This window comes from Helicoverpa armigera, chromosome 1 (assembly GCF_030705265.1).
Source record: "Helicoverpa armigera isolate CAAS_96S chromosome 1, ASM3070526v1, whole genome shotgun sequence".
NCBI classification, from domain to species: domain Eukaryota; kingdom Metazoa; phylum Arthropoda; class Insecta; order Lepidoptera; family Noctuidae; genus Helicoverpa; species Helicoverpa armigera.
Window position 1 is genome coordinate 11,267,295 of NC_087120.1, and position 25,275 is coordinate 11,292,569.

At 40.9% G+C, this 25,275-nt stretch overlaps 2 protein-coding genes across 17 annotated transcripts in view; one reads left to right on the forward strand and one right to left on the reverse strand.

The window, feature by feature from the left end:
• Nucleotides 1–2,156, forward strand: part of LOC110378182 (hepatic leukemia factor) — a 109,682-nt gene extending 107,526 nt beyond the window's left edge. For 11 of the 14 annotated variants that reach the window (XM_064035313.1, XM_064035330.1, XM_064035337.1 and 8 more), the window contains one exon: nucleotides 75–2,156. The gene's annotated coding sequence lies outside the window, so the exon portion shown is untranslated. The remainder of the gene's footprint in view (nucleotides 1–74) is intronic. The other 3 variants (XM_049839087.2, XM_064035332.1, XM_049839097.2) reach the window with 1 other exon arrangement.
• Nucleotides 2,157–3,138: 982 nt separating this feature from the next.
• LOC110378187 (proton-coupled amino acid transporter-like protein CG1139) lies at nucleotides 3,139–25,117 on the reverse strand. Of its 3 annotated transcripts, none has more exons than XM_021337340.3 (9): nucleotides 24,867–25,117; nucleotides 18,863–18,947; nucleotides 10,346–10,405; nucleotides 9,969–10,119; nucleotides 9,404–9,610; nucleotides 8,669–8,938; nucleotides 7,737–7,912; nucleotides 4,610–4,797; nucleotides 3,139–3,830 (listed from the first exon to the last, which is right to left on the reverse strand). In XM_021337340.3, exons 2-9 carry the CDS (start codon nucleotides 18,934–18,936, stop codon nucleotides 3,562–3,564), a joined length of 1,395 nt encoding a protein of 464 aa, XP_021193015.3. In that variant the 5' UTR covers nucleotides 18,937–18,947; nucleotides 24,867–25,117; the 3' UTR covers nucleotides 3,139–3,561. The 3 variants fall into 3 exon arrangements, with proteins under 3 accessions (XP_021193015.3, XP_021193014.3, XP_049694994.2); XM_021337339.3 differs by lacking the exon at nucleotides 24,867–25,117 and adding an exon at nucleotides 20,775–21,114; XM_049839037.2 differs by lacking the exons at nucleotides 18,863–18,947; nucleotides 24,867–25,117 and adding an exon at nucleotides 10,617–11,011.
• Nucleotides 25,118–25,275: the final 158 nt, after the last annotated feature.

The following is a 25,275-nucleotide window of genomic DNA, read 5'->3' on the forward strand; positions in this document are numbered from 1 at the left end:
ATAGTAATTTGGACTTTGCCTGATGAATCTGATTCGAGTGAGGACATTGAGTAAGTGGGATGTTTGTGTTGCAGGTCGCGGGCGCTCGCCAGCGCACGCGCTCCCGGCGCCGCCGGTCGGGCAGTCCCGCGCCCCGCGCCCCGCGCCGCCCGCGCCCCACCTGCTGCTCGTTCATTTCCCCAGTGGGCTGCTCTGGTCGTAAGCTCATCGAATGCTGCGGGATCGCCGCGACCATCTCTCTCCATCAGCTGTCGTCCATGTTAACACGTTAAGAACGATTGTGTAGCTATTCGATGATCTCGTCGATCAACTCTGTAACTTGTTCGACTAGTAGGTTTAATTGATACTGCAGTTACCGTAAGTTTATCTACTTAGTTTAATAGGAGAATCTTAACCAAAGTTCCGTTCGAGCTCTGATCTATCGTCGTCTCTAATTCCTTCACTCGGATTCAGTCCGACACTCAACAGGGTTAGTCAACGACGTACGGACCAAATTTATGAAAAATTGTAATTTTTTGAACGGTATTTGTGAGCCGTCCCGAGCGTGCGCCGGGCCCGTCCGCGGCGCTGTCCGACCGAGTGCGGACTATTGTAATAAGTTAATGTTGTTGAATATTTATGTATACCGGCCACGGCGGCGGTCGCGTGTTTGCTCAAGTGGCTCGCGTACGCATGCGCAAGTGTAGTGGCTGCGTCTGTATATAGATAGTTTTAATAGGGCCCCGAGCCGGCCCCGGGCACTCGAACCTACTCGAAATCTGTATTATAAACATTGCTGTTGTAAACTCTGACCTTGTCCGTCCCTCACCTCCACACGTTGTACTACCCGCGGTGCGCCGCTCCTGGCGACGTGTCCGGGGCCCGCGCCCCGCGCCCCCCGCGCCCCGCCGCACCGCGCCGGGCGGGGCGCGGGCCGCTCGCGCTCGCTGGTCTCTCACTTGTAGCTCGCTTGTAGGACTGCTCCCGATGAGATTAGCTCCTGCCGGGGACGGGGTCGCTCCTCGTGCCCCTCAGTACCTTCTGTCGATTCAGTAGTGAGCGAACACTAGTTTCGTTTCAAATTTACTTAGTGAATAGTTTAAGTAGTATGTAGTTTCCGTAGCGTAGTTGTCATTAGTCTATTTTTGTTATGGCTGTAGATGTTAATGTTTTTGAAAGTTTATATTTTTTTTAGTTGTAAAGAGACTCGCATTAATGTATCGGTTGGGTAGAACCCACGGACAGTTGTTTGAGCGGGAGCCTCGCGCGCCGCCGCGACTTACGCACTGACCACGTCACCTGGACGTTTCCCCCGCACTCTATTTGACTCGTGCTAATGTTATAATATATTTTTGTAGGTTTTTGTCGTTGATAAATAAGTCAATTGAATGTTTATTGAATTGAAAGAAAATTAATGTTTATAAACTAAGACTAAGAAGTTGTTGCATTTGAAAGTATTTTATGGATACAAAGCGAGAACAATAAAATGTTTTTTCTATAAAAGTTTACATGTGAGGGTTTCTATACATAGGTGTGACGGTTGAACTTTGAAATGCACTGTTTCATATCAAGCGATGTTATTGTAATAAAACTTAATATTTAACGGCCGCGCCCCGCGGCATTTGATATTCCATCTTGTTTGTTAAAAAATATACATTGAATTTGCAATATTCTGTATAAATGGTACCTATACATACATCATAATATACTTGTTTCTCCGAAATTGTAACATGGATATAATAATGTAATAATATTAAGGTATCGTGATAAGATGGAGTCGTATGTAAGAACACGCATGGTGAGGACAGCCGAGCGCGCGGCGCCTCTGTGCTTCTTATTATTTATTTATTTTGTTATGGTACGCGCCCTCGCTGAGAGGCTACTTGTTTGTTTTGGAATTGTCTGCAACAACATAAAACCATATTGTTTTTCATGTACGAGTAGTATTTTGTTTGAAGTTAATTTATATATGGTTCTATGGATTGAAAATAAACGTTAATTGTTGTATTTATATTTAGTTTGATTTGTGCGTGTGAGTGGCGTGCGAGTCGCGTGCAGTGGCGCAGTGGCACGCATCACTCTACTACTCACGGCCTCTAGTGATCAACCGCTCTGATACGTTGTCTCCATCGGTGTTTTATGTACCTAAATAAATCGTCGATAAATTACCTTGCACAGCTCACGAGTTTTCATTCTCCTCTCCTACACTGTTTATCGAATACTGCTGACAAGCTTCACTGAGAATACAGACCTACTGGATGAGGTTCTAGGTTATAGATAGATTTGTCTCTTGAAACTCTATGTGCAATAGTTACTGGTACTGAGGTAATTACCTAACGTTTCGAGATAACTACTAAAAAAAGGATTTGATGCATAGACGTACTTTCTAGTGGCAATTTTACTCAACCATATAAATACAAAAGTAACTGAGTCTGATGGTTGCTATTTCACACCTAAACAACAGAACTCAATTTTAATGTTTGGCATCTGCAGTAAGTATTTGGAAAATGATGATAGTATACTTTTCTTAAATTAGCTTAGATTAACAAATATGTAGGATTAACATGTATTGTCTACCTGCATTATACATTTATTTGTCTTTGGATTCACGACAGTAACATTACCTAAAAGAACCGAATTAATTTTATTGGAATTATGCAGTTGAGTAGAGTGGAAGAGACAGTACATTAATAACTTTTGCCATTTCGACTATAAAGATAGCTTAGACAAAAAGTGGTCGTCAGTCTGGATATCATATGAAAGCTTGATACGATATAAGCACAAAATACTGAAAAATTAAGCTCACGTAATTACATACATTCAACTTATTCCTATACCTTTCCCTGTGACGACGTAGCACGGCCCGTAGCCATGCTACGCGTAGCTGCTACGAGCCTCCTGCGCGTAGTACAGGGGTTGGTGGCTACGCGGCGCTGGCGTCAAATGTTATTTAATTTGATAAGAATTATAAACAGCAGTATATTACACAGTAGGCACATAATATAGAGCTTATAATAAATATAACGAGTAGGTATACTTCTCAACACGTTATCCACAGATTACTATACAGAATAGCTGTGTAGTTTATCTTAATACCTACATACATGATCAATGACAACAAACCATGGACATTTTAAAGTATCTAAAATCAAACACCAATTAAATCGTAACAAACGTTTATTTAAAATTACAAAATAATAAACGCAGGTACAGTGGGTATAGAAAACAATAACAGTAGGTATATTAATAAAATTTTGAAACAATATAAAGATCGAAATATAATATCATTTCAAACTTAACTTGGCAATCAGAGATGACTCGTAGTGAGCCGGCAGACTGTGCCGACGGCATTACACTGCACTAATGCGAAACAAAAGCGGCAGCTGTGCGAGATCAGCTATCACCGTATCTATCGTACTCAAGAACACTACTTGTATGGTGCTGGCTACGTAGCCGGTGGACTAGCAAAGTGCTTGGTCGAGTAACGCGCCCAGCGGACTAGCAGAAACACCGATGTTATCAGCACGGATGGTGGGTGTCGAAGCGCGCGAGGTGAAGCGAGGAGGTCTCGCCAGGGCCGCACTAGGCGTGCAGGGGCTCGGTGTCGGGCGGCATGAAGGAGCGCACGATGCTCAAGAGGGCCGTATACGTGCCGGCGACCATGCCCACCACGCCCACTATGAACAGTAGTACATCCTTAAGCAGTCGCACGCGGCCGGGCCCGAACTTGTCGGGGAAGGAGACGCACATCTCCATGAGCGCGGGGAAGCAGATGCCCAGCGCCGACAGGCACAGCGCGCCGAACAGGGAGATGAACAGCCCCAGCCGCGGCACCGCCACCGCCAGCACGACTGCAACCACAACACTCTATCACTGCACTGTTCACAATATATACAATGATAAAAACAACTTAGGTATGACGAATATTTGGTCCAATCATCAAACGCGGGATATGTGTGTGACGTTTCTGTTGGAACCCCTCGTGTTCAAGGACCGCGGCTACTCTTCCGAATAAATCAGCAGTTCCGATCTCGAAGAGTGTGTGTAGGCGTATGTTAATTATTAAAAAAGAGCAAATGGAACATACGAATACATAGGAAAAACTTATCTCAAACGCGCCACGATAATCCTTTACAATGTAACTACTGGGGAAACATGCATGCGAGAATATGATAATAATGGTGTTGTAGCTAGTTGTCGGCTACGGCGACTGTTTTCATGTAAGGAGATCAGCCAGCTAAGCAGGGCATTATTATTGTGCATAAGAATTTACGCAGACTCAGGTGCACTCTCTATTCCGGGCTGTTTTGTGAAATTTTCGGCCTGACCCAGGAGTCGAACCCGAGACCTCGTGAACAGCAGCCGTGTGCTTGCTGCACACGAGACCAACAAGGCAGTTAGAAGGTAGTAAATGAATGCATTGCTACTGGTTATCTGCGCGCGATTGATTATCGAGCGGATTACCGCCCCTTCAGGCTATGAGAGTAAAGCAATAGTGAGTGCACCTGAGTCCGCGCAGTTGTCTCAGCCGCCATGGCTGATGCCAACATGGCCTATAATCATCTAGAAGTCACCATGATCATCAATTTGTACTAAGGAAACAGCAAGAAGGTGCTAGTCAAAAACTCACAGGTAAGCAGACATAACACCACTCGGAGCGCGTACTCCGCGACGCGCAGACGTGCGGGCGGCGTGCCGGAGCGCTGCAGCCGCGGCAGCAGGTACCCGCGCCACACCACCTCGACGGGCACGTAGCAGTGAAGACCATAGCTGATGAAGATGGCGATCGCGAACATTGCTATCACGCTGTTTGCTAGTCTGAAAAAGTGGAAGGAACCCTTTAGAATGCGACTTTTGTTTGGTACAATAGTACTAACATAATTACCTTGATATTTTGAGATAACAAAACGAAGGTATACTACAAAATAAAATCATCAAAGATATGCATAGGTATGTATATCATATTTATGTCAAAAACGCGCGGATTGAACGATCATAAGATGCTTGGCGCGGTCGGTCTGTGTATAGGAGACCATCTTGACATAACTAGTTCTTCTAAGTTTCGGAGTTACTATTAACTCTAATAGTACCAACTCCGAACTATTCTAATGACAGCCGAAACCCACCAGGTTCCGGCTGTCATTAGAAAGGTCGTACGAAGAAGTATCGGGTTGCAAACGTTACTTGATTTTGGAGGTCAGATATGCGTAATTGGAAAAAGGCTACATTAGGTACGTGCAAGATAATGAAGTACTACCAATGTTAGCTATCATAATTTTCTTTGATTTACAGGAAGACAAAGCTTAGACGTTTATAGTATTGAATAATGGTAGGATGTCCTGTAATTTCACAAGATAAGAAGGTGTGTTTTGATTTAAAAGTAACGCTGCGTGTTGAGGAAACTACTTCCCACACCTGGATAGAAATCAACTATGAAGTTCACGAGGACATCCAAATTGTTATCTATTCAGCTGTCAACCGTGAAAGCGTCATCTCACTTTCGTCACATTCGGGCTTAGCCCTTTCCTAACTATGTTGGGATGCAGCTGCATCCCTCTAAACTGGAAACCAACTCAGCTGGGTGCAAGGGTTTTCTTCTGCCTTCTCAAACAATATTAATTTCTAATACATTATGTATGAATTCCTACATAATATTTTTATAAGTGGTTAATGGATGATCAGATGACCATGCTGGTTCATTGAGCATGATGCGGTTTCCTGCGCGTCATTGCGGCCGACTGCCCACTCAGACGCTGCACTAACCACACAGACAAACATATTATAGGTCTGTTGTTTATAGTATCAGGTGTTCTTTACTACTTACTAAGTTACTACGAATATGACATTACTCGTATCGTATGGGGCTTATTATCAAAATTCGATATCTATTGAGCCAATCAACGGATAGATTGTAATTGTATATTTGGAACAACCGTAATACTCCCCGGATACCGGCGGTTCGATTCCGAAGAGAGATTCCGAAGTGGTCCGAAGCTTAGTAAAGGCTTAGAGAAAACCGCGCGAACCAGCGGTGTTCATGTAAGTTTCAGGTAGATTTCATAGAAACGAATGCACTTATTAGCCCATGGTCAATGGTGTGGGTTATATGTTTACCTACTTGTATTGTTACTCATAGTTTTGTAATTTTAACATGTAACTGTTTTTTTGTCCCTAGTAAATAAAATAAAACATGACATCCATTTCACCGCCGTGAGAGCATCAACTTAAACTTTCTACGAATTACTTCACGTAAGACAGATGTAGGTACAACATATAAACGATAAAAGTTGTCAACGTCAATACTGATTCATTGAAGCTCAAATAAAAAATACCAAACCCAATTTGTCAATGATCATTCAATGAATGTTCAGCGGGGCATTCACAAACTATGCCTACAGTTCCGAATCGCCTTGAAGTGTAGTTAACAGCTGTGATACAAATTAATGTGTTTTAAATTAGGTTGATGTGTGTCATTCATTCGGCGTAACGAAGTGAACGAATGAATCTGTGCGTGTGTAATAATTTGTCGTACGAGTTTGCTGCAAATGCATTCGTGTCTTGTATAAATTGCACAATTGTGGGAGGATACAATTTTTGTCTTAAATCTTTATTTTTCGTATCTATTAGGGTCAAGCACAAACTAGCTTTTTCTCGCATAAAAAGTTACGGACCCTATAGGTACCTATATATATATGATACTATGACTGTGTTTCGGATGGCACGTTAAACTGTAGGTCCCGGCTGTCAGTGAACATCCTTGGCAGTCGTTACGGGTAGTCAGAAGCCAGAAAGTCTGACACCAGTCTAACCAAGGGGTATCGGGTTGCCCGGGTTACTGGGTTGAGGAGGTCAGATAGGCAGTCGCTTCTTGTAAAGCACTGGTACTCAGCTGAATCCGGTTAGACTGGAAGCCGACCCCAACGTGATTGGGAAAAAGGCTCGGAGGATGATGATATATATGATACTATCGGGGAGCAAGTAGATAAATGTCGGTCCTACGCCTGATCTTTCATATAAATTTCTCAATATTGGGGGCACCTGTGTCTTCGGAAATGCTTGTGCACTATGATATGTTATGCGTAGCTGGCTGATCTACCTATATCAGAACAGCCGCCGTGGCAGATTATCTTCTAGGAGCACCTCAACATCATTATCATTATGATACCTATATAGTACGTACCTATATTGTGATATTTATGTCGATAAAAATGGAAAACATCTTGACCTAATGCTAAGTATACTGGTCAGTTATTCAGACAGTCGTGTCCTTAATTAGTGCAATTGACCAGCGGCCATTCTAATTAAGGTGGAAGTCGCGAGGTAAAACGGTAAATTCATATTATACTTCAGTTTATGTCGGGCGCGATCTGGTCTCACAATATTTTATGGTCTGAAGTTTAAAAATAACAAAACATTTTCAGTTATCAAATCGCTGACTTGACCAATGGTGGGCAATTTCACGGTTATGGTTTGTTTATCCTTTTAGTAGAATGGGGCTACTCACTCTTAGAGAAACAATAGGGCCCGGTTTCACTGGTTACCGATAAATTGTCAGTTAGTTATCTAATAGTTGATAATATCTGCTATATATAAAGACTGCTTATAATTTCTGCCCAATTTTTCTAACGGGACATGCGAATCCAAAACTTATTTTTTTATATGAGATAAGTTCCTGATATATATAATAGGCTATCGTAGACTTTATCAGTAACCCGCAAAACCGGCCATAGAACTTAAATAAACAAATGAATACTCACGCTCCTTGGGGCAGGTCAAGAGTGACGGAGTCGCTGCACTCAGAGACACAGAACACGTATCCCAGCGCTCCCACTGCCACGTATAGCAGTACTATGATCACCATCCCGCTGTTGAGCACGCCACATGGTGCCCCGAACGCTTTGGGAGTCGCCATGTTGTTCTCCAAAGCGATCACCTGCGACAAACATTTATTCATTTATAAGCGACGCGTCCGCGTGGTGTGTTAATAAAAAGTAGCCTATGTATTAATCCAGGGTATCACCTATCTACATACAACATTTCAAGCAAATCGGTCCAGCCGTATTTGTGTGAAAGAATAACAAACATATATCCATACATTCTCACAAACTTATTATATTAGTAGGATATATTAGGATTCACAAAGGAACACCAACAGCTTTTTTGTACAAATTAACAAAGAGGAGGTTTTAAGGAGTAAAGGAGACACACACTGAAGACGCTTTTCTTCGCAGCGCTAAGCAGCTTAATCTAGGCTACACGGAGTTTTATAACACACATTAGCATAAAGCCGGGTAGTGGAATACAAAAACGCTGACGGCCAACTTTCAGGAATGAAGAGGCGCCAAAATAGAAGGAAAGAAAGCTTATAATTTGGCTTTAAATTGTGTCGATAAGTTACAATTACGATTTACGTGCATAATTTGTGAATTAACTTTTTTTAAACTAAGACTAGACAGGTATCGGAACCGATTACGTTCGCAACGCAATATCTGTGTCATCGAAGTCGCAATGAATTACATGCCAATGCACTCAATTGTCGCATTTACTACGTATACTATGACAAGTCATCGAAGTTTCATTAAATCATGTCATCACGATTTCATAATTTAAATTAATTTATTAGATGTGCTTCGATAAAATCGCTTGGCAATAAACATTATAAGTTAAAATAACGCATGAAATTACTCACCACTCCGACAGCCGTCAGCGCAAACAGTATGGTGCCGAAGAACAGCGGGAAGGTGGACGGAGAGCCCCACAGGTCCAGCGGAGCGTCGGACTTCTTGTTGGTGAGCAGGTAGTACACCACGATGCCCAGCCCCACGAACGTCAGCACGTTGGCCACCGCCGAGAACGGCGCCAGCAGCTTCAGGCTCGGGATCAAGTTGAACGCGATCAGGGGCAGCAAGATGATCAGCATGTGGATCTCCACGGCCATCGTGTAGTAAGGATCCACCATCTACAAACAATCACGGCTTACATAGGTGAAAGGTGGAATTCCTGAGCCATTAAACGCTATTAAATGTAACCGGTTGCGTCATGAAACCATGTGCGGCGGAATCGTTCCTTGATGAATATTGACGTAAGGAAGTGGCCACGACGCCGCCCCACTTAACTCAATTGTATCGGCCGCGATCCCACGCGCGCGCACCTTGCCGGCCATTGCCGCGTGGTCGCACCGCGCCACTTCTGATATACTCAAAAAGCGTGTAAAATTGAGATGCAGCCAATTCAAGGTAACAGGCGTAGATAATGGGAAATTATGTCTTTCTATAGTCTTGAATAACAATACATTGGTTCTTCAAAATGTTTACTACTTCTGTTAATAACACACTGCTGAATCAAAATGAGAAAATCCAGTAAAAGTTCTTCAATATGATGTGAGAAATTATAATAAAATTGTCGCAAGTAAAAAGTCTCTGACCTTTTTGATATTATCAGCGATGAAGACGATGTAGACGCAGCATATCCCGAGCTGGTAGACGACCAGGAAGACGTCGACGGTGGTAGCCAGCGACCCAGCGAAGCGACGCAAGGGCGGAGGGCCTGCCTCGAGCGCCGCCGACATGGACTGCGGGTACGTGAGCAGCGGCACGCGCAGCCGCTTGCATGCCGCGTACTGAGACCGCACCTGACAAACAAGAGACCTGGTGAGCGGCTACACAGAGGAATACTCTACATTATCTGAGGTGGATGTTCGGGTCTGTGCCGACTCTGATAACACATTTTCGTTTTAATACTCTTGCAAAGAAACTCATTGTTAACACGGACGGTTCCAAGAAGACCTAGTATTTAGTCGTTATGGGTAGACAGAAGCCAGTAAGTCTAACACCAGTCTAACCAAGGGATATTGCCCAGGTAACTGGGTTGAAGTGGTCAGACAGGCAATCTCTCCTTGTAAAACTCTGGTACTCAGCCACATCCAGTGGACTGGAAGCCGACCCCAACATAGTGGGAAAAGGATCGGGAGATGATGGAGCAGTGCTTACCAACACGTGTAGGCAGTGCGTGACGAGAGCGCCGACGATGATGGTGGCCAGGATCCCGGTGACGAGGCCGGCGCGGGCGAAGGCTTGCGGCATTGCCAGAATGCCAGTACCCAGGCTGCACTTCAACAAGTGCACCAAAGTCTCCCAATTGCTGCAAAGATATGAACGTCACTTTAAAACGCTAGGATTCTTTTGAAGACTACAATGTCAAGTTAAGGACTTACCCCCTCACTCAGAGATATTTGATGGTTACTTAAGCCATTCCCAAGAGAAGGATTTCTTTGACTATCCGTCACTAAACTTAAGTAATCATTAAATGTCTGTGTGTGTGAGAATGAGGGAGTTTAATTGGAATACATCTTAGCGACATTACTCACTTGGTAGGCTTGGGCAGCTGCCGATGCTCGTGCGGGTCATAGTATTCTGATGCGGAATCCCTGCGGTACAGAAACAACACGTAAGTTTAAAACTTCGCCATTTCCAGAGACAATTTTTAATTGTTTTGTTGGGTATGTATATGGAACAAAGGATGCTCAGAGTCCTGTGGAATTGTATGAGCTTAAGGTCCGAGCCACACCGGAATGGCAGCGGCTTTCAGAGGCGACCTTTTCAATCTTTTCAAGCGATACTGATCTTTTAAGTACATACGACGACCTCGATGGCGCAATGGTCACCATGCCGGACTGCCGAACCTGAGGTCCCGGGTTCAATCCCCGGTTCGGTCGACATTTGTGTGATGAGCATGCTTGTTGGCCGTGGTCTGGGTGTTACAATATGTATTTATAAATATGTATGTATGTAGCTTTTTTCGTTTCCGGTCTTTGAGACGTAAACACTACAGTGTCGGTGCTCCGTAAAGTTTTCAAAAAAAATATACATTTTTGTGGCAGTTAACGCAAACAAATCACATTTAAAGATGAAATAAGTGAAGTGAGAAAGTTAACAATAAGAACTATCACATATTGTTCGGCTTCTATGAAGAAAATTGAAGAATAAAATACATAAAAATTTCGAGGTTAGAATTATTATCAATAGACAATATAGACTACATACAGCAGTAGTGCCAACACATAAAACTGTCAGTGACATTAGTCACCTCAGTGTATTTTGAGTATTTATTTACACAGATATTTACAATACATATTTACAATAAAAATCAAAAACTATCCTAGTAAAACAAACAACTAAAAAGCGTCAAAAAATTCGTCCCCATCGCTGTCAACTGGGAGCGTGCCCAAGAGGCTGGCAGCATTACCTCGTTGGATTGCCATGCTGATTCTTTGTCCGAGGTAATAGCCAGCCTTCTGGTCACGAGAAGCGTCAACCAGCCGCCTTGAGAGATCTTTAAATAGAATGTGGGCATTCGGACCCCACGACCCGAGGGTTTCAACCCCAAACGGTTCGAAAATATAGTTTCCGACAAGGCCACTATATTTCCGCCGCTTGAGGTTCTCCGCAGCCGCAGCGGCAGCAGCAGCACAGCACGCAGAACTTGGAAGGTGTGATGGCGCAAGAGTATCGACACAGGTTGCGTCCCATACTAAAGGCCTACCCATCTTCCAAGGGAATAACGACATGCCGTCTGGTCTCTTACCGTCGTCGCGTGCCAAGCCGTTTGGTTCTAATACAGCTGGTACCCCGATGGCAACAAGAGCCCGACGTATAATGTCATTGATGTTTGCATGCCGGGCAATACGGCCCGCACTGCGGCTGCACGACAGGCCGTGGTGTCCGAGGCTGGTGACAGCCTCACCACAGTGGCAGCGATGAGGGGAGCAGCACGGTGCTCCTATACGTAAGCAAGTAGCGAGGCGGAAAGTTGTATCGTTGCCAAAAAAAAAATCCGTTTCTTTATACGCAGAAATAAAAATGGAAGGTCAATTTAAATTACTTTTCGATGAACTGAAAATTGAAATGGAAAAACAAACAGAGGAGCTGAGTAATAAAATAATGGAAAAAATGGAGGAGAAATTAAAACCTGTCATAGAAGAAAATAAAAAATTAAAACTTAAAGTTGAAAACTTGGAGAAAAAAGTCGAATATCTGGAAAGAGAGAAGAAAAGTAACAATATAATCATTCATGGACTATTAGAAGATGAAAAGAATACATCAGAGTTACTTGAAAAGACAAAAAATCTGTTTTTAACCGAATTAGATATCTCAATAGAAGGATTCGACGTAAATCAAATCTACCGTATAGGAAAACCAAACAAGGGTGAGAAACCAAGACCTACGCTTCTAGGCTTGAACAGTGGATGGAAAAGAAGTGAGATAATGAAAAACAAGAAGAAACTTAAAGAAATATATATAACGGAAGATTATTCAAAGGAAACTATGGAAAAAAGGAAAGCACTACAACCTAAGCTCATAGAAGAAAGGAAAAAAGGAAAAATTGCCTATATAAAGTACGATAAACTCGTCATCGAAGAAAAGACTCCTGCAAATGATAAAAGAAAGCGAGGAACTTCTACTTCTCCCCAAGCTGAGACACAACCAAGAAAACAGCAGGCAATAAACGGGCCCAAAAACAATAGGATAAACGCATTTGACATGATGAGAGGGCGATCTAATTCTCTCTCAAGTATCATAGCAGGGGTTAAACAATAGCAATTAAACAAACACGATCGGAAACGGAACCCAAATGCAAATCAAAATATTAAAGTAAACAAAAACACATGCACACCCCCAAGCCGACTGGTCCTCGTGGGGGATGAAGACCACGACCCTCTAATGATTAATAAATCCACGTCAGACATAAACATAGCCACTTTCAATGTGAGAACACTACGAACTCCGGAAAAGCTTCATGAACTCGAACTAGCCATAGCAAACATAAAATGGGATATAATAGGAACCAGTGAGATGAGAAGATATGGGGAAGGAATTGAAGATCATGGGAATTACATCCTACATTACAAAGGCGAGACCCAAGGTCTATATGGTGTTGGTTTTCTCATAAAAAAAAGGCTTGCTCACAGAATCGAAGAAATAAAAGGCATATCGCAGAGAATATCAGTTCTAAACATTGCACTGCCATTAAATAAAAACGAAAAATGGACGATAATACAAGCATACTCACCAATAGAATCAACCAGAAAAGAAGATGAAAAAGAAATAGAAAAATTTTACGAAGACCTACAGACAACAATTCAAAACGCTCATAAAAATATTATTGTAATGGGTGACTTTAATGGGCAGATCGGATCGTGTAAGAGCATTGATGAAAAACATACGGTAGGAAAATACGGATCTGGTAAAAGAAGCAAAAACGGAGACAGACTGATCACTTTCGCTTTAGAAAATAAATTACGTGTTCTCAATAAATTCTATAAGAAAAAATAAACAAAAAGAAACAAAAAGATGGACATGGTATTCGCCAGGTGGACTATACAAAAACGAAATTGACTACATCATGTCCAACAAACCCAGGATCTTCAAAGACGTATCGGTTATTCACAACTTAGATTTTGATTCGGACCACAAAATGATTCGCGCACGGCTAACAGGTGCACCTATAAAGAATACAAGGAAATTTCATGAAAGAAAAACAGGTATAGTATGCACAGGCAGCAGTGATCAACTGATATCTAACCTACATGCTATAATAAGAAATAATGATAAAGAAGCTACAGAACCAATTCAAGCAAAGTATGACAAATTCATAAACTTGTTAGCAACAGAAACGAAAAAAAATAAACATAGAGAAGAATAAGATGATTTCAGAGGAAACATATCAGTTGCTAGAAGAGAGGAAAAAACTAATAAAAAGAAAGGAAACTAAAGATTACCGTTCTGAAATATCTGTAATCAGTAAAAAGATTAACGAAAATATAAGGAAATATAGAAAAATAAGAAGGCAAGAAACGTTGATAAAACACATCGAAAGAACCGGTGGAATAAAAAAGGCATTAAAGGAATTAAACATAAAAAAGGACTGGATGCTACAAGCTAAGAATCAAGACGGAAAGTATACAAATAAAAGACAAGAGATAATAAAGATAGCTACAGACTACTACCAAAACCTGTACCAGAGCAACAAACCCAAATTAAAGTCCTGCCAAAGTATTGTAAAGGAGAATGAGCTACCAGAAGTACCAAGAATATTACTAAGTGAAACAATACGAGCAATCAATAGCCAAAAAAGGGGTAAGACTCCAGGAACAGACCAGATAACGAACGAAATACTAATGACAACCGCACCGGCGATTGCTCCGATACTAACAAACCTATTCAATGACATTATAGATGGGTCGTTTTCAAAATAATTGTAAATAACGGCTATGAAACAGATAGGAAAGCTATATTATTATAACAGAAAAGCAACAGAGATGAATTATTAGGGTTAGTATACAACGACATAATTTTAAAAGAAAATAGGTAGGTAGTAGTATTCGAATCGTTCTCTATAATTTCTCTGTCGTTGAGCTGGTGTTAGTAGCATATTGCCTGTGAAGAAAAAAAACCTTAATACGTAAATATTAAATATTTTACAACAAACCCCACAGTAATTCTTATACCCAAACTAAAGCCGTCCCTAGTAAGTACGTAGCTAAGTAGGTAAAATTATTTTTCTCAACTATCTCAAACTTATCCCACTATAATACATGATGTTACCTGCAAAAATCGATTGTAAAAATCTATAACGATAGAATACATGTTCAAGTTTTAAATTTTATTTGTGGATTGATTTTTATTTAATATGTCCATGTCGACTTTTCGTAAAGATACTTTTACAAAGTTATAAAATAGAAAAGAAAAGTGGTAGGTTTGATTAAATACGTTTTTATCTCGGTACGTACACTGTGAACAAACCTTGACCGTTCATGTCTGTTACGTCACAGAAAAAAGTAATCGATATGATAACCGATATGAATAAACTGCTTGTGTCTAATCTAAAAAAATCTCCTTTTCAATGCTAATTCTTACTTTATACGAAACTTGTATAGTACAGTGATAGTATCAATATACATTTATTCTAAACTGAGTTATAAAACAATAAAAGTACTTACCGATACTTTAAAAGTCTCACAGTAATAAGTAACTTTTAACTGTCGAATAATCACTGCACCACAATATTTCGTGCTTGTTGCGCTTAACAAAATTACCGAACATTTTTGATTCGTCGATTCTTTTGACAGTTCAGTTGCTAATGTTTTAGGTAAAATAATTTTGATAACTACTACAAAAAGATTAAAATTACTAACGTAACAGACAGGAATAACAGAAATGAAGTGAAATCAAGACATGCTTTAATTAATTATTCCTGAATTCTGCGTGTTATATTTCATGATAATTTTAGCAAATTCCTTCAGGTTCCACAATGCTCTGCTAAGAAATAAATTATTTGTCAGTTAAAACACTAATATTGAATAATAAAATGTTTTTTAAATGTCGCGCCAAGAATGTGGACACGCATTGCTTATATGAAAACAAATGTTCTACGTTGTAGTTTTCTTTTAAAATTAATCATTCATTGAGGATTATGGAGCGTTATTTTTGTTTTTCATAATGCTGAAATAAATGTTTATTCTGTTTTTAAGAGTAATTGGCCAGTAGCTATTTTTTAAAAAAGAATAACTCTGTTGGACGTTTTAATATACAATTTTTTTGAATATGACCCAGATACTGAAAGTATCCCGGCTGACTGGACTACTTCCACAATAATACTGATACATAAAAAAGGAGATAAAGGTGAAATAGGTAATTATAGACCAATCAGTCTGATGTCAAACATTTATAAAGTTTTTTCAAAAATAATTCTGTCACGGATCACACCGACACTAGACTTCAATCAACCAAGAGAGCAAGCTGGCTTCCGAAGTCAATACTCAACTGTAGATCATATACATGTACTGAGGCAAGTCATACAAAAGTATAAAGAATACAATAAAATATATTACCTAGGATTCGTGGACTACAATAAGGCGTTTGACTCATTGGAACATGATTCTATCTGGGAAGCACTACAAATACAGGGAATACAAGGAAAGTATATACAAATACTAAAAAAGATATATTCGAACAGCAAAGCACGAGTAAGGTTGGAAACAACAGGAGAAGAGTTCCCAATAGAGAGAGGTGTTCGGCAAGGAGACCCCGTCTCACCCAAACTCTTTTCGGCAACCCTAGAGATGGTATTTAGAAATCTGGAGTGGGACAATTATGGAATTAATATAAACGGCGAAACTTTAAACCACCTCCGATTTGCAGACGACCTGATCCTATTTTCTGAATGTCCAAAAAGACTTGAGCACATGCTGCAAGAATTATCGGATGAAAGCAAGAAGGTAGGACTTTCAATGAACACAGATAAAACTAAAGTTATGACTAACGGCTCACAAGCTTACAATATAAGAGTAAATATGAATCAAATAGACTATGTAGAAGAATATATATACCTTGGACAGTTAATAGCACCACATGATACTATGCAAAAGGAAATTGATAGAAGGATAACTAATAATTGGAAAAGATATTGGTCTCTAAGTGAGATCATGAAGAATCAAGACATGCCATTAAAAGAGAAAAGGAAAGTATTTGACACGTGCATTTTACCCTGCTTAACATATGGATGCCAAACGTGGGCATTAACGGAAAAACAAACAAGAAAAATTAATGTATGCCAAAACGGAATAGAGAGAAGTGTAATTGGAGTAAAAAGACGGGATAGGGTAAGACTACAAAATATCAAACAAATAACTAAATTTAAAGATGCATGGAAAATATGTAAGAAGCTGAAATGGGAATGGGCAGGTCATATGTTAAGAGATAGAAATGGGAAATGGACAAAAACAATAAGTGAATGGTACCCGAGGGATGGGAAAAGGAGCAAAGGTCGACAATCAAGACGCTGGGAAGACGACTTAAAAGGAACTGGGGGACCACTGTGGATGAGAGTTGCGAGGGATAGGGATACGTGGAAATTATTAGAGGAGGCCTATGTCGAAAGACAAACTGAGGAAAAACATACCGATTAAAAATTATGTTACTTAAGAATTAATTGTTACTCAGAAATAAAGGCTTATTTTATTTTATTTTATTTTATTTTATATGTATGTAGCTATATGTAGTTTATCAGTTGTGTTAGCACCCATAACACAAGTTAATTAATAACTTACCATGGGGCTAACCGACCATGTGTGAAAAAGGTGTCCCGACATTATTATTATTATAAATGTATGTCTCTTTATGACCTCGGGACTACAGAGTCCCGGATTTTTGGGAGGCGAACGTGGGGCCGAAGCCAACACGCTGAAGCCCTTTTGAGACAACTTTAATGAAATGGTGACACAAAACCGACGATTATCCCTGTATACACTATAGAAATGTACCCAAGGACAATCCCCGGTTCTGTGCTAAACTATTGCTAACTATGGATGAAAACTACTTGGGCTATTGTGATGGGATGCTAATGGACTAGGAATGGGGAAACTACCGGAACTATGGCACCTGCCGATGACAATGTATTAAATACATGTTAAAATGGCAGGTGGAGACTCGCCAACTCACTTACTGGGCCCCCGGGAATCAGTCACTGAGAAGCAACAAGAGGGCAACAGGGACATGAGCGGCTGAGAAGGGTGAAGATACCTCGGCGGACTTTAAACGCAGATCACGCGCTCCCTGTGGGTCCAGCATCACCGGCCCACTCGCCACTCACCACGAGGCACCTACCCTCCGAGCAGGACTAAACTTGCTCTAGCGACTCCACTCTGACCGGCCGATGAAGGCAAGCCAAGAGGCGGGAGACCTATCCCCCGTCATGCTTCACTCCGGCAAGCCGGAGATGGGGGACAGTATACTCTCCCTGGAGCACTCGGATATATAGCCCCGCGGGGTCGCTACTCCCCGTCATCCGCCTCAGATGCCCTGTATTATTTATTTAAGGTATATACTTTTTTGTCTCCCATTGAGGGGTAATGAAACTCCAACCACACGGGCCGTAGCCAAGCGTGATTGGTGGGTTATGTAATGGAGTAAGTAGACGATACAGATGTTGTTGTCAAGAATTTTCTAGTGATGCGGCAGGTGTTCAATATAACAGCTTTCTGGATGATGTGTGATGTGTACAGCGGGATCTGCAGGATTTCAAGACTGCGTTGCAAACTTTTGGGGATTATCCCTGTGGAAGATATTACTATTGGAACTATGTGTATGGTTTGTGCTTGCCACTGACGTTTAAGTTCAATGGCTAAGTCTTGATATTTGGTTAATTTATCGGCTATTGTGGATTGAATATTATGGGTATTCGGGATGGCAATGTCAATTAAATATGCGGTTTTGTTGGTTTTATCAAATAGTGTAATGTCTGGTCTATTGAAATGTATAGTCTTGTCGGTGATAATGGTCCTATCCCAATAAATGCGGTGGCTGCTGTTTTCTAATATTGTGTCTGGTTTGTATTTATAGTATGCGGTTTTCTTTTGTATAAAATTAAATTTATGTGCAAGGTTTTGGTGTACGATGGACGCTACCTGGTCATGCCGATGCTTATAATCAGTTTGCGCGAGAGCTCTGCAGGCAGACGTTATATGTTGTATTGTTTCTGAGCTGGAGTGGCAATGTCGGCATGTGTCAGTAGGAAGGTTCGGGATGCGTATAATGTATTTTTGATAATTTCGGGTGTCAATAACTTGGTCTTGGATCGCCATCATGAAGGCCTCCGTCTCTGGGAACAGCTCTCCACGCTGCAGCCAGGCGTTCGACGCATTCTTGTCGACATGTGGTTGCTGCAGATCGTGGTAGTGCCGTCCATGCAGGGACTTCTTATTATTATATGTAGTTAAAGTTTACAATTACTTCACACTGAAAGTGCTCTCCGCGTCACTGCTGGCTGCTGCCACTCCGGTGTGACTCAGCCCTAAGGCCAAAGCTAGGCAAATCATTGTACTCACTTGAAACCCTCCCCGGCGCCCTCGCCGACCGGCTGCAGGTGCACTGTCTCCGACTTGTTGCTCTCTTCCATCATTGCGATATCTTCTGTCAACACAAATGAGAACTTTACATTATACTTTACCCCTTAATATGAAATACTCTATAAACCAAATTACCAAGACAAACAATCTAACTTATGTACATCTTTTTAAACGAGATTACAAAGAGGGTTTACACATAAAAATAAAACGAACTTCTTAATTCTTTCTATCATTGCCGGCACTCTAAAGAAAAGCTATAATAATGTATAACGACAATATGTTACATACGATATTACTATATACGAACGATACGTACTAACTATAAGTAGTATAAGGTATCTCACGACTGTTATAAAAAGCTAAGTATTTCAGTAAGGTGATATCGTCATTGAATTGTGTATCTTTGTGTTAATGCTTGTAGAAGAATTGGCAAAAAAAAACACAGAAAGAAGGGGAGAGAAGGATATTATCGCTATTGTTTTACCCTCATTTTCTCGTTTCTGGACATTCTATTTGAACGGAGTTTGAGCTAAGGTTCATAGATCTTAAGTAGGTATACTTAAGCTACTTATTGGTTAAGCTTAAATGATAAGAATGAGATTGGTCAACTGATACGTTTATTGCTCTTTCATTGAGAACTGTCACACTCACATTACCATCATTTATAATTTTCCCTGTCCTATCACGAGACCTCCGCTATTACTTCTAGGTACAACTCTTCTGTAGACGAGTAAATGTAACATAACAACAACGCACAAACAAAGCTTCAGGTCATTCCTACTCGCAATTCTCATCTACCTAATGTATTCAATAGCTTCAACTATTATTTAATAGCACATAACAATAAAGATGCACGTCCAATGCACTTCAGGTTGTTTATTTCGTGAAGGAAATAGGTCACATCTCGCAGTTGCAGCAAAGCTCTTATATTGGATGCATAATGCACATAAATTGACAGTGATGTTCAATAACCAGGGCCTTTACTTTAGGGACAAAAAAACGCAAAGCAAGTCTGTCGAGCTAGTTTGGTAGACAGCTTGTATAAGACCCAATTATTAGATGTAATATGAACTAACTATTATGAAAACATCAATTAGCTGTCTGCAACATTTTTACTTTAAAAATGTTGCAGACAGCTAATTGATGTTGAAAGAGTGAACTATTGTGGGTGCTCTACCCAACATAATTGTTTATTACGGCGAATTTAAACTGTTAGTATGAAAATGAGTAAGACAAAATCCAAGCTGCTACCTGAAGCATTATAATTTGAATCTTGTAAGGCCTTGGTCTAATACTAACTGTTTCTCGCGGTTTCACCCACGTCCCAAGAAACTTCTTCCCTAAGCTAAGTACTCTAATGTCAATTTCTGTCAAGGCGTACAAGGTAATCTCATGCCTACGTACAAATAGAACTTTTAGTAATATTATGCAGTATTGTGGAAAGGGTATGTACGTACATAGCATTGATTACAGTCTCGTAGCTTAAAAGACAAATAAAAGTACAAGTCTTCGATGACCATATCACCATTTACACAATACAATTTGAAAAAGCTTTAGAGATACAAGTATGCGAACCAAATCTACATGAGATAGTTGAATGAAACTAAATTAATCTCACGTCTATTAGGTTTAACTGCCTCTTAATATGTTCCGGTGTAACTCACATAACAGATTTAAACGACGGACGTTTCAATCTAGCTTCTATCTCATCTTCATTACTGATACACGTAGGCCCTTAATTAACAGCATGCGACATTGTGGTCAAGAATCCTCAAGCACTTTTTATAATTCCCAAAATATTTGTGAAATAAAAACATGTATTTACAAAATATTTTCGTTCGTGAAAATGCAAAAGAAAAACTCTTAATAAAATTGCCGTCAAATTGTTTACCGTTCGGACAGAATGAGCGCAGCCGGACGAGGTGCGTGGGCGGGGTCACCCACTAAACAATCTTGTGTTATATTTCAGGTTAGTGGAAAATGCACTGCGCAGGCGACGGGCAGGCGGACGACGCACGCGCACGTCGCGGGGAGACTGCCGACTGCTGGCCGGCACGCCCTATTACCATACTCTAGTTCTGCGTATACCCAACCGGCAATAAAACAATCATATCATCAATTGTCCACTTAGGCTCACTATCACCTATATCTGCTTCTAGTGCAGTACCCAGCGTCAGCTGTAGGAAGCGATTACCGACAAAAATAGGGACACGTTACTCTATAAACGTGACTATACAATGTGATTCAATCAAAATAAATGGATCATCGTTCACGAGCGCGGGTTGTAACTAAGCCACTTCAACTGGTATGCTCGTGTTCTGAAGAGCACTAACACGTTTCGGGATGACATTTGATGATGAAGATGATGATTGTATTTTTCCACTTTTATATATGGACACCGGTAGTGGTAAAACATGTACTCGTGTACATTTATGTACTCGTGTTTTTGCAAATAAATGATCTTCGTCTTTGACATTGTACCTCTAGTTCAACTGACCTAAGACTCAAATACGTTTTTTGGTAAGGTTTTCAATTTCCCGTTTAGAGCAAGATCCCAGGGCCCCCAAACCTTACTTATTTTCTGAAGGACAAAACATGTATGTTAGTATTAGTATTAGCACCTGGTACCTGAGAATTGGCCGTCAGTCTAAGCTAGCAGGTATTTGTATATTCCCTATACACTCTAATACTAACCTATCATATATGTATTGTCCATCAGAAGATAATTAAGGTCTGGGGGCCATAGTACCTTGGGCAAGTACCTACTCATAAACATGTTTATATTTAGACGTTTGGTTGTAAGTGAACTAATTTCTGAGAATGTCGCATGCGCATTATTGACACAAGACCGCACGCATTATTGACGCTACGCGCGGCGAAGTGAACTCGTGTTGCTGGCAAAACGACCATTATGTACACAAAGTTTAGGTTATACACTCCAGAGCAAAAAAATGGAATCGCCTGATTTTCGTTGCCGTCTTAAATAAAGATGATTTTTTTGTTTCTACCATTAATTTAAAGCTAGAGTTTTCAAACGAGACCATAAACATTTAACTGTAAATATTGTATCATTGGCAATCGTTGTATTTGTATAGCGCAGGGGGGTGATTCAATTTTTTTGCTGGCGAATGTAGTTAGTGGTCGGTAGTTTGCAGTGAAGCCCAGTAGTAATACACAGGGAGTACAGTAATCCGCATAACCCCATGCATGAGCACGTTTTGCAAATGCAAAGATCAAATAAACTAATTGCTTAAGTATATACGATGAGACCGTTGGAGTTATTTTTAAAATATACTTGAAAAAACCTAACCTTGTTTCCCTAGCTGAAAAGTTTTGGTGAGCTAGTTTAGAAGAGGGTTGAGCAAAAGGTATTTTTGGATATCGATTGAGAGAAACCGATACCGAAGGTATTGACAGTCGAGATGAATATTAAGAACATGCTGTGCAGCTTAGATACTGGTGTTTCCTGAACCGCCTTAAAAGAACCTTATAATGTATAATGGATGCGTTTGGTTAACATAATAGCCTCGTAGTTGATTTTCGGGTACGGCGACTGTTCTCATTTAAGGAGATTACCCATCCGCGCAGGAAATTTATGACATACTAGCCGTTTTCCCGCGGTTTCACCCGCGTCCCGTGGGAGCTACTGCCCGCACCAGGGTAAAATATAGCCTATGTTACTCGCAGATAACATAGCTTTCTAACGGTGAAAGAATATTTAAAATCGATCCAGTAGTTTTTGAGTTTATTCATTACAACCAAACGAACAAAGAAACAAAGTTTTCCTCTTTTATTAGTATAGATATATTATAGTGCATAAGCATTTGCACTAACCATTCCTTCACTCTCACAGCCCGATGACACGGTAATGCGACACGAGCGTGTAGAGATAAAGTGCAGGAGGCACATTTACGTACTTTAAATTCATAGTAATTTTCTTTTTTTCAAGAAAACTAACATTCATGTTGTTGGTAAAATTGGGTCTCAGATATTCGAATAGAGGATTATCACGTGAAATATACTGCTTTGAAACTAATATGAAAATTTCTAAAACAAAAAACTGCGTTTCAAGGCATGATTCCACTTGTTCAGTAGCTAATCAGGTATCTAGGTTCAATATCTTCAGTCATTAAAAAAATAAAAAACATAACCTACATAGTTTACATTGTTACATAACTTATAGTAGTTACCGTTGTTTTCACTCCTCTACATTGTTCAATAATTATATTATGATTGTTAAGTCGTTCATGTAATAATGCACTTTTCGTTGTTTTTATGTCACTGAACCCTAAATCATGACCACATGAATTTTGAACTCTAAATACAGCAAGATAATAAAGAAATCGCGTATAAAGACTGTATCAAAGCACTGGTACTCAGCTGAATCCGGTTAGGCTGGAAGCCGACCCCTACATAGTTGGGAAAAAGGCTCGGAGGATGATGATGTATAAAGACTGTATATGCGATCATTTGACATCCTCTATCGAAAACCTCACAAAACGTGGCGTAGCAAGCGTAGCGCTACGAAGCGTTTGTAGCGCTACATACTACGCTGGCACTCAGTTGTACTTAGCATAGGATTTCAATACCCGATCCATCCTTGTTTTTCGATTAAAAGATTGTTTGACATAATTTAAATGAAGCAATTTTCGCCAGCGGTTTCACTCGGGTCCTGAGATAAAGGCTTCTCGTAGCCGGATGGTGACAAAAACTATCCTAAGTCCTCCTGAGTCTAAGCTTCCTTCTTCTTCTACCTTCCCTCTAATGTTCAGTTTAATCGCTCTAGCCGTTCATGTGGTGACGTGACCAAGGAATATAGGGATTCATTTTTATAATATAAATATTATAATGAATTATTATGAAGCGTTATGAAAGGCATATGAATAAACCCCTTCGTGAGAACTATCGGGCACCGCACTATTTTGTTCTTGTCCAGTTTTGTGCAATTTCTTGTTTCTTTTGTTTGGTAAAAGAGACAATAGGCATTCCCGGAATAGTTACTTTGATGAAACACTAAATAAATAATAAGATAACACAGAATCGATATATTGATCGGACTTCGGGTAGCGTCTTTGAACTTACTGGATACGGCATTTCGCTAGGTATATTATATTAGGTACTTCTGTTATCCGTGTCATTTCGGCATACGGTTTTATGATGCGTTTGCGACGGGGACATTTAATTACTGAAAAATACACATATCAATCATGTTCTCTACCCTTGAGAGAAAAGGAATAGCAACCCTATAATCATAGGGACAAGAAGTACTCCTTTATTACTTCATCCAAGCCTAGATATCTTCACTCTCAATTATCAGTTATGTCAAACAGTCTTCGAATACCTCTTGACATTGCACTCGCATATCAAGTGTGACCGAGCCAGTGACGTGCTAGTCCGATGGTAACCTTTGAGATTGACCGGAAGATGATATAAATTATATATTTCTTCATGCAATCCCGAATCGTGCATAATTTTGTCACATTTAGTGAGTAAATGCGTTCAATACCAGGTACAATTCAGTAAGTCTGACGCTAGTGTACCAAGGGGTATCGGTATTGCCCGGGTAACTGGGTTGAGGAATTCAGATAGGCAGACGCTCCTTGTAAAACACTGGTACTCAGCTGAATCCTTTTAGACTGGAAGCCGACCCCAACATAGTTGGGAAAAGGCTCGGGAGATGATGATGATGCCAGGTACAATTTAGTTCATTTCATTCATTTCAAGTGAATCGTACTGCGAAGAACGTAAACAAACTGAGGGGGGGCGGGCGCGGGCGACGTGCGATCGACGCGCACTCGGCGCATGCGCGGTGCTCGCGCCGCACTACTAGCCACGCGACCAGCCCCGCGCGCTCCTCACAACTAGGCTCTGTATTCACTACGAACACTAACTCCCTTCAAACAAAATGCAAACTTTACTAAAAGCCCACAATTTGGCCACACACTAACATATTACGTAATCCTTACGTGTTGTTCATTCGTACCTCAAAATTTGTTACGTCGCACTGTAATATCGCGGCTCGCACTGATAAAGTCTGTTATGAAGAACCGTTAGGCGGAACAGAGTAGCGTCTACGGGCGGTGGACGAGCGAGCGAGCAGGCATCGGTAACAGAGGGTGGAAGACGCGCTGTGTCGCGACGCGCGGGACTGGCGCGAGGGAATGCCGGACGCGCGGCGGCGCGGCAATGCGGCGGTGCGGCCGACGCAGACCGTGCGGCGCCACGGCCCCCACTGCGCCGATCCCGCTCGACGTACTCCTAACTCGTTTACCTATTCACTCTTCTAGCTCGCTCTTGTTGTTTCTGAAAGACTTACAGCAATATGATCGCATAAAACCGCGTGAGATGCAGTCGCATACCAAGGGCTTCGTTTATCTCTTTATTACGGTGAC

Bases quoted from the DNA above. Each gene is read 5' to 3' on its own strand.
- LOC110378187 (XM_021337340.3), bottom strand. From the start codon at position 18,936: ATGATGGAAGAGAGCAACAAGTCGGAGACAGTGCACCTGCAGCCGGTC. The intron at 10,406-18,862 runs GTGAGTACAATG...TCTGTACCGCAG, and splicing joins GGCGCCGGGGAGGGTTTCAA to GGATTCCGCATCAGAATACT. The intron at 10,120-10,345 runs GTGAGTAATGTC...ATATCTTTGCAG, and splicing joins CAGCTGCCCAAGCCTACCAA to CAATTGGGAGACTTTGGTGC.